The sequence below is a fragment of the Heptranchias perlo genome, chromosome 9 (assembly GCF_035084215.1).
Source record: "Heptranchias perlo isolate sHepPer1 chromosome 9, sHepPer1.hap1, whole genome shotgun sequence".
Lineage (NCBI taxonomy): Eukaryota > Metazoa > Chordata > Chondrichthyes > Hexanchiformes > Hexanchidae > Heptranchias > Heptranchias perlo.
In genome coordinates, this window is record NC_090333.1 from 29,708,619 (window position 1) to 29,718,393 (window position 9,775).

Here is a 9,775-nt window from a genome sequence, read left to right on the forward strand (position 1 = left end):
GAGATTGAGGCCCTAGTCAGAAAGAAGAAGGAGGCATATGACATGCATAGGCAGCTGGGATCAAGTGGATCCCTTGAAGAGTATAGAGATTGCCGGAGTAGAGTTAAGAGAGAAATCAGGAGGGCAAAAAGGGGACATGAGATTGCTTTGGCAGATAAGGCAAAGGTGAATCCAAAGAGCTTCTACAAATACATAAAGGGCAAAAGAGTAACTAGGGAGAAAGTAGGGCCTCTGAAGGATCAACAAGGTCATCTATGTGCGGAACCACAAGAGATGGGTGAGATCCTAAATGAATATTTCGCATCGGTATTTACGGTTGAGAAAGGCATGGATGTTAGGGAACTTGGGGAAATAAATAGTGATGTCTTGAGGAGTGTACATATTACAGAGAGGGAGGTGCTGGAAGTCTTAACGCGCATCAAGGTAGATAAATCTCCGGGACCTGATGAAATGTATCCCAGGACGTTATGGGAGGTTAGGGAGGAAATTGCGGGTCCCCTAGCAGAGATATTTGAATCATCGACAGCTACAGGTGAGGTGCCTGAAGATTGGAGGGTAGCAAATGTTGTGCCTTTGTTTAAGAAGGGCGGCAGGGAAAAGCCTGGGAACTACAGACCGGTGAGCCTGACATCTGTAGTGGGTAAGTTGTTAGAGGGTATTCTGAGAGACAGGATCTACGGGCATTTGGAGAGGCAGGGACTGATTAGGAACAGTCAGCATGGTTTTGTGAGAGGAAAATCATGTCTCACGAATTTGATCGAGTTTTTTGAAGGGGTAACCAAGAAGAAAGATGAGGGCTGTGCAGTAGACGTGGTCTACATGGACTTTAGCAAAGCCTTTGACAAGGTACCACATGGTAGGTTGTTACATAAGGTTAAATCTCACGGGATCCAAGGTGAGGTAGCCAATTGGATACAACATTGGCTTGACGACAGAAGACAGAGGGTGGGTGTAGAGGGTTGTTTTTCAAATTGGAGGCCTGTGACCAGCGGTGTGCCTCAGGGATCGGTGCTGGGTCCGCTGTTATTTGTTATTTATATTAATGATTTGGATGAGAATTTAGGAGGCATGGTTAGTAAGTTTGCAGATGACACCAAGATTGGTGGCATCGTGGACAGTGAAGAAGGTTATCTAGGATTGCAACGGGATCTTGATAAATTGGGCCAGTGGGCCGATCAATGGCAGATAAATGTGAGGTGATGCATTTTGGGAGATCGAATCGGGCCAGGACCTACTCCGTTAATGGTAGGGCGTTGGGGAGAGTTATAGAACAAAGAGATCTCGGAATACAGGTTAATAGCTCCTTGAAAGTGGAGTCACAGGTGGATAGGGTGGTGAGGAAGGCATTCAGCTTGCTTGGTTTCATTGGTCAGAACATTGAATACAGGAGTTGGGATGTCTTGTTGAAGTTGTACAAGACATTAGTAAGGCCACACTTGGAATACTGTGTACAGTTCTGGTCACCCTATTATAGAAAGGATATTATTAAACTAGAAAGAGTGCAGAAAAGATTTACTAGGATGCTGCTGGGACTTGATGGTTTGACTTATAGGGAGAGGTTAGATAGACTGGGACTTTTTTCCCTGGAGAGTAGGAGGTTGAGGGGTGATCTTATAGAAGTCTATAAAATAATGAGGGGCATAGATAAGGTAGATTGTCAAAATCTTTTCCCAAAGGTAGGGGAGTCTATAACGAGGGGGCATAGATTTAAGGTGAGAGGGGAGAGATACAAAAGGGTCCAGAGGGGCAATTTTTTCACTCAAAGGGTGGTGAGTGTCTGGAACGAGCTGCCAGAGGCAGTAGTAGAGGCGGGTACAATTTTGTCTTTTAAAAAGCATTTGGACAGTTACATGGGTAAGATGGGTATAGAGGGATATGGGCCAAGTGCAGGCAATTGGGACTAGCTTAGTGGAATAAACTGGGCGACATGGACATGTTGGGCCGAAGGGCCTGTTTCCATGTTGTAAACTTCTATGATTCTATGATTGGGAAAATGATGGAATCCATTATTAAGGAAGTGCTAAAAGGGCACTTAGAAAATCATAATATGATTAGGCAGAGTCAACATGGTTTTATTAAAGGGAAATCATGTTTGACAAATTTATGAGAGTGCTTTGAGGATGTAACCAGCAGGGTAGATAAAGGGGAACCAGAGGATGTAGTATCTTTTGGATTTTCAAAAGGCATTCGATAAGGTGCCACATAAAATGTTGCTACTCAAGATAAGGGCTCATGGGGTTGAGGGAATATATTAGCATGGATAGAGAATTGATTAACAGTCAGAAAACAGAGGGTAGGGATAAACGGGTCATTTTCATGTTGGCAGGCTGTAACTGGATACAACAAAGGCTATGGGCCCCGACAACATCCCGGATGTAGTGCTGAAGACTTGTGCTCCAGAACTAGCCGTGCCTCTAGCCAAGCTGTTCCAGTACAGCTACAACACTGGCATCTACCTGACAATGTGGAAAATTGCCCAGGTATGTCCTGTCCACAAAAAACAGGACAATTCCAATTCGGCCAATTACTGCCCCATCAGTCTACTCTCAATCATCAGCAAAGTGATGGAAGGTGTTGTCTTCAGTGCTATCAAGCGGCACTTACTCACCAATAACCTGCTCACCGAAGCTCAGTTTGGATTCCACCAGGACCACTCGGCTCCAGAGCTCTTTACAGCCTTGGTCCAAACATGGACAAAAGAGCTGAATTCCAGAGGTGAGATGAGAGTGACTGCCCTTGACATCAAGGCAGCATTTGACCGAGTGTGGTACCAAGGAGCCCTAGTAAAATTGAAGTCAATGGGAATCAGGGGGAAAACTCCAGTGGCTGGAGTCATACCTAGCACAAAGGAAGATGGTAGCGGATGTTGGAGGCCAATCATCTCAGCCCCAGGAGTTCCTCAGGGCAGTGTCCTAGGCCCAAACATCTTCAGCTGCTTCATCAATGACCTTCCCTCCATCATAAGGTCAGAAGTGGGGATGTTCGCTGATGACTGCACACTGTTCAGTTCCATTCACAACCCCTCAGATAATGAAGCAGTCCGTGCCCGCATGCAGCAAGACCTGGACAACATCCAGGCTTGGGCTGGTAAGTGGCAAGTAACATTCGCGTCAGACAAATGCCAGGCAATGACCATCTCCAACAAGTGAGAGTCTAACCACCTCACTTTGACATTCAACGGCATTACCTCGCCGAATCCCCCACCATCAACATCCTGGGGGTCACCATTGATCAGAAACTTAACTGGACCAGCCACATAAATACTGCAGCTACAAGAGCAGGTCAGAGGCTGGGTATTCTGCGGCGAGTGACTCATCTCCTGATCCCCCTAAAGCCTTTCCACCAACTACAAGGCACAACTCAGGAGTATGATGGAATATTCTCCACTCGCCTGGATGAGTGCAGCTCCAACAACACTCAAGAAGCTTGACACCATCCAGGACAAAGCAGCTTGCTTGATTGGCACCCCATCCACCACCCTAAACATTTATTCCCTTCACCACTGGCGCACTGGGGCTGCAGTGTGTACCATCCACAGGATGCACTGCAGCAACTCGCCAAGGCTTCTTCGACAGCACCTCCCAAACCCACCAAGAAGGACATAGGCAGCAGGTGAATGGGAACACCACCACCTGCACGTTCCCCTCCAAGTCACACACCATCCCGACTTGGAAATATATCGATGCTGCTTCATCGTCGCTGGGTCAAAATCTTGGAAATCCCTGCCTAACAGCACTGTGGGAGAATGTTCACCACACGGACTGCAGCGGTTCAAGACGGGAGCTCACCACCACCTTCTCAAGGGCAATTAGGGATGGGCAATAAATGCTGGCCTTGCCAGCGACGCCCCCATCCCATGAACAAATTTTAAAAACCTAGCGGGTTGCCACAAGGATCAGTGCTTGGGCCTCAGCTATAAATATACAATCTATACTAATGACTTAGATGATGGGACCGAGTGTAATGTATTCAAGTTTTCTGATGCTACAAAGCTAGATGGGAAAGTGAGCTGCGAGGAGGACACAATGAGTCTGCAAAGGGATAAACAGGCTAAGTGAGTGGTCAAGAAGGTGGCAGATGGAGTATAATCTGGGGAAATGTGAGGTTATTCACTTTGGTAAAAAGAATAGAAAAACAGAATATTTTTTAAATGATGAGAAACTATTAAATGTTGGCGTTCAGATGCTGTTGGAGAGATCGGGATGTCCTCGAACAAGAAACACAGAAAGTTAGCGTGCAGGTACAGCTAGCAATTAGGAATGCAAATTGCATGTTGGCCTTTATTGCAAGGGGGTTGGAGTATAAGAGTAAGGAAATCTTGGTACAAAGCTTTGGTGAGACCACACCTAAAGCACTGTGAACAGTTTTGGTCTCTTTACCTAAGGAAGGATATACTTGCTTTAGAGGCGGTCCAACAAAGGTTCACTGGATTGATTCCTGGGACGAGAGTGTTATCCTATGATGAGAAATTGAGTAAAATGGGCCTATATTCTCTCGAGTTTAGAAGAATAAAAGGTGATCTCATTGAAATATAAAAGTTTCTGAGGGAGCTTGACCAGGTGGATGCTGAGAGGTTGTTTCCCCTGGCTGGAGAGTCTAGAACCAGGGAGCATAGTCTCAAGATAAGGGGTCGGTCATTAAGGACTGAGATGAGGAGGAATATCTTCATTCAGATGGTTGTGAATCTTTAGAATTCTATACCCTAGAGGGCTGTGGATGCTGAGTCGTTGAGTATATTCAAGGCTGAGATCGATAGATTTTTGGACTCTAGAGGAATCATGGAATATGGGGATCGGGCAGGAAAGTGGAGTTGAGATCGAAGATCAGCCATGATCTGATTGAATGGTGGAGCAGGCTCAACGGGCCGTTTGGTCTACTCCTGTTCCTATTTCTTATGTTCTTATGGGGCAGAAATTGATCGGAACAGCTAGGTAACAGTTACCGCTGCTCCATAGTTTTAAATTAACAAACTTTCTCAGGCACTTCCTCAAATAGAAAGCGGAGAGAAGCCCAGCGTTAGATCAAACGAAGCTCGGACCCATGGGAGAAGCAAGAGGATCACAATCTTCCCTCAACCAATCAGACTGCAGCATTTTTGACAAGCTGTGGAACTGTTTCTGCAGGCTTGGAAGGTGAAGATCAGGAAGTGAAAGGTACAACATTAATATCATTGTAAAAATAGTTATAGACAGTGAAAAAAAAGAGGGTAAGAAATAATCTAAAGAAAAGAGACAGAAGGGAAAAGTTAAAAATGTTTTATTTTTTAATTTTTAATTTCTTTTTAATGACCGTAAACTATTAAAATAAGGAATAATGAGACTCCAGATTTTTAAAAGTTAATTTTTAGTTGTTTGGCAGTCATTAAGGCTTACCGCTATTAAAAATTAGTTTAGACCTGGTATTTTTAAACTTACCTGTTTTGTAGCGATATTACTTACTTTCCAGCTGGGCAGATGAGCAAGTTGCCGCTTTTTCCACGATTTCACTGATTGCAGCCAACTATATATCTTTAATTCGAAGCTGTCATATCACCAGCGAACCAATAGGAGCAAGTTCTGGACTTCCGCGTTTCACCGCGCATGTACAAATGCCAGAACTTGCTCCTCCATTCTGCCACTAACAATGGAGAGCGCTGCTGAGATCACCGTTCTTTTCCAAGCAATTTCTACCCCAACTCACTTTATGCCTCTTCCAATTCACCACCCATGACTTTGGTTGTTTTTCTTTGGAAGATTATCATCAATTCAACCTCCAATCTCAGAGCTGTTCTGAAAGACATGTGCCATTATAACATATGATATTCTACTATTGAACTATCAAGATTTCTTTAATAACTATATTAGTAGGGTTCATGCCAATAGTACTCAAATTACCTTTTTTAAAAAAAACAATAGATTGTTATTGCTGGGCTATACAAGTAGTTCCAGTGAGATATCAACTTTCCAGAAGTAGTACTTTGTTGAGCTCACATAACTTTCTCATGTAATTTTTTTGTATTAATATACTCCATTAATACCTCCAATAGCCTAATGAGACAAGGAAATGGCTGTGCTTATAGAAGGAAATGAATAGGATTATTTTAATTAAATAGTGCATCTCCCACGGCACTGCTCAGTCGGCAGAGTGTTCCTCTTAATTACCTCTGACCTTTCCATGCTGCTCCTTCTCTCGATCACCTCACCTGCTTGTCTCCTTATCATATTGTTTCTGCATACCTCTTTTTCCCTCACATCAGGCAGAAAATAATGGGTGATGGGGAGAAGGTGAAGCACTTAAAGCATTTGTAGTTCAACCGTCCCCTGCCATTCACCCCAGAGTCCATGGTCAACAGTATGCCATCTTCCTGTCACACTTACCCTCCTCTCCACCCATGTACTTCCCCCTCACCCCTTGACTTTGCCCTATCATTATTCCACAGCACCATCAGCTGCACAATTTGCTGCTGTCACCCCTAGCTCATTGTCACTTCTGATCTTCCCCTGCCTTGTCTTCTAGTCTTACCTCCAACTATGACCACTACACCCTCACCCCATCCGCACTGTCCCCTTCCTGTCAATTCCTCCATCATTACCCCTATGCCCTATTAGTCAGTCCAAATCTCACACCTTGACTCCACCAACCTCCAAGCAACTTCCCTTCCTGCCCTGTCACTCAGTTTCTGACCCCAACTCTGCTGCACTATCCCTTCAACCCATTGAGTCTCCACTGTCACCTCCTTGCCTGCCAGACCCTGCTTTATCTTTGGGCTCTCCTATCGTCCCCTCTTCGCTCCTTGCCTCCACCATTCCAAACTTTAAAAAAAATTGAAAGGCCCGCGTCCCAGCATACAGCTGTGTAATTTCAACAGTGTATGTGCTTTAAAAGTGGAAAGTGTAGGACCCTATTAGGACACTAGCAGGTGTCTGACATGGTCAGGGGTGTGGCCTGAGGGCAGATGCCTAAAACAGCAGTGGCAAAAATTTCTTCCTGGGTGGTTCCAACAGCCAGCACAAAGATCAGAACCGAGAGGAGAGGATAAGTGGGCAGGTGGCCTGAGGCCTGAACTAGCAGTGGCAGAAGTATGACCAGAAGCAAAAGAGGAGACAAAGAATAGGCAGCATGCTCAGGATGGGAGGGGTGTAGGGCAGCAGCAAAAGTTGAGGCCAAAGGTCCATGAAGGCAGTAAGAGGCAGAGGAAGAACAGGAGCAATCGCCAGTGAGGGAAGGAAGAGCTGAAATTTAGAAAAAAATAAAACTTCCAAAACAAAAACACTTAGCTAAAACTTACCTACAGGTTCAAAGATGGGCATGAGAAAGAAGCAGCAGCCCTACCTAGGATCAGGAATGATAGACTAGGTAGATGGATTTTGGCAGCCCAGAACTGTTTATCCATCTCCTTTTTGTTGGAGCTATTACAGCAACAATTAGTTTTGTTGGATGCCTGTTCCACATATCCACCTGAGGGTAGGGTAGTTTCTTCTAATCTACAAGGCACATCTAGGTTTGGCACTCTGGATCACAGGAAAGCATTATCTGTGCACAGGCTTTCAATGGATCTACAATTCTGCCATTGGGATATAGGGGGGGGGGGGGAGTGCAGTTATAACAATGTTAATACTGATGAGCCAGGGTACAGATATTACCCTTGATGGCTGAGGAAACCTGATAGAGGCCTTTAAAATTATGAAGTGGCTCAATAGGGTGGGTGTGGAGAACTTGTTTCCACTTGTGGGATGAGTCCAGAACAAGGAGTCATAAATATAAGACAGCCACTAACAAATCAAGAATTTAGGAGGAACATCTTTACCCTGACAGTGGTGAGAATGTGGAACTCGCCACCGCATGGAGTGGTTGAATCAGATAGCACTGATAAAATTAAGGGGAAGCTTGATGCATACATGCGGGAGAAGGAAAATCGAGGGATATGGGGCAGGGTGGCAAGAGGTAACTGGAGTGGGAAGAGGCTCGTTTGGAGTACACGCATCTACATAGACCAGTTAGGATGAATGGCCTATTTCTGTGCTGTAAATTCCACATAATTCTATTTAATGATCTCAACTACATAAGTCCAAAATGTAAAACCACCTCCAGACTTAATTTTAAGCCTTGGTCTCTACATCTATGCTCCCTGTCCAAGTTTAATATGTGGATTATGCCAACCTAATCAGAATGAATAAAGTTAAAAATAAACACAATTCCTTCTTCTCTATATAGCCTTGGCTCAGTTGATAGCATTCTTGCTTCTGAGTCAGAAGTTGTGCGTTCAAGTCACACTCCAGAGACTTGAGAATATAATCTCGGCAGATACTTCAGTGCAGTAGAGGGAGTGCTGCACTGTCAGAGGGCACTGTATTTCAGAAGAGACGTTAAACCGAGGCCCTATCTGGCATCTCAGGTGAATGTAAAAGAGCCCACTGCACTATTCCACGAGCTAGGGAGTTCTCCCCACGTTCTGACCAATATTTATCCCCCAACCAACATCACTAAAACAGATTATCTCTGTCACACTCTAACTGCTGTGTGTGGGATCTTGCTGTGCCCCCGTGTTTCCCTAGTGACTACACTTCGAAGATACTTCATCGGTTGAAAAGCGTTTTTGAGTCGTCCTGATGTCGTGAGAGGCGTTATGTAAATACTAGTTCTGCCTTCTATGCTAATTTGTCCTCATGAAAGGTTAAGCACGCCCGACAGTACAAGCCGCCAGCTTGGATCCTCGTTGGTGCGGGGGCAAAGAGTTAACCTCCAATCAGCAGGCAACTACAAAAACGCTTTGACCAGATAAGTCTGCATCGATCTCAATGCATTTGGGTCTCGATCCAAATAAAAAACTTAATTCGGAGTAAAGACCGATTTTACAAGGTTCGCGCTGATAACTCGGTTAGTGATTGTCCAACTCCGACAGCCCTAAACTTTTAGAGACAATCTGAAAAAAGTATTCTTCCCTCCCCCCCCACCTCCCAAAAAAAAAAGTTTCTCCAATTCTTCTAATGCCCAAAATGAAAACCTGGTTGAAAAAAAAACAATTCAAAAATGTGTTTTTGCATTAGATACTGGAGTCTCCGGGACGCCAAACACATAATACCGATTGGAAATTAATCTCTTTTTTTTTGCACGGCATTCAACAAGTGATGCAATCAATAACGGCCGATGCCACGCCTCAATAACGAACAAAAGGCGGCCGCCAATAACTCTCGATAAACTGTCTGTGCGGGAGGGTAGCGGAGTCACACTCACCTGGCCGCCCAAAGCTCTGCAGATCCCGCCAGGTGATGTCGCGTGGGACCAGAGGCTCCGTAAACTGGGCGAAAGAGAGCGCTACCCGGAGAGGGCCGGAGCATGCGTCAGCTTCCCCCACCTCCTGCGCATGTCCGAGGGAGCAGCTCCTTCCCCCAAGTGGTATTGTCACCCTCTGACTGACTCAATTCTTCACAGTAACTATTTTTGTAATATACACGTGCTCTGAAAGTAAGTGATGGGTTTTTTTTTTGTTGTGTCTTGGATGAGAATTAAATTTATTCTGCAGTTTAATTTTGAAGAAAGTGCATTCCAACTTGAGACAGTAAAATGCCAAATCAAAATTTTCAAAAATCACCACCACATCATTTCAAGTACGTTTTGAGCTGCCTAGCCCGGCAGGGCGTTTCTGCGGCCGCAACCGAGACTCCAGGATGGTGTGTTGCCTCCCTGGTGCAAGGATCAAGGATGTCTCGGAGCGGCTACAGAACATTTTGGAGGGGGAGGGCGAACAGCCAGCTGTCGTGGTGCACATAGGCACCAACGATATAGGTAAAAAAGG

General features: G+C 45.0%; 1 protein-coding gene across 1 annotated transcript in view; it reads right to left on the bottom strand.

Moving 5' to 3' along the window:
- The window catches only part of elovl8b (ELOVL fatty acid elongase 8b), a 55,375-nt gene extending 46,000 nt beyond the window's left edge, over positions 1 to 9,375 (bottom strand). The window contains exon 1 of the mRNA XM_067990099.1: positions 9,214 to 9,375. Coding sequence (XP_067846200.1) covers positions 9,214 to 9,317 — 104 coding nt within the window. The 5' untranslated portion in view covers positions 9,318 to 9,375. The remainder of the gene's footprint in view (positions 1 to 9,213) is intronic.
- Between the last annotated feature and the right edge of the window lie 400 nt (positions 9,376 to 9,775).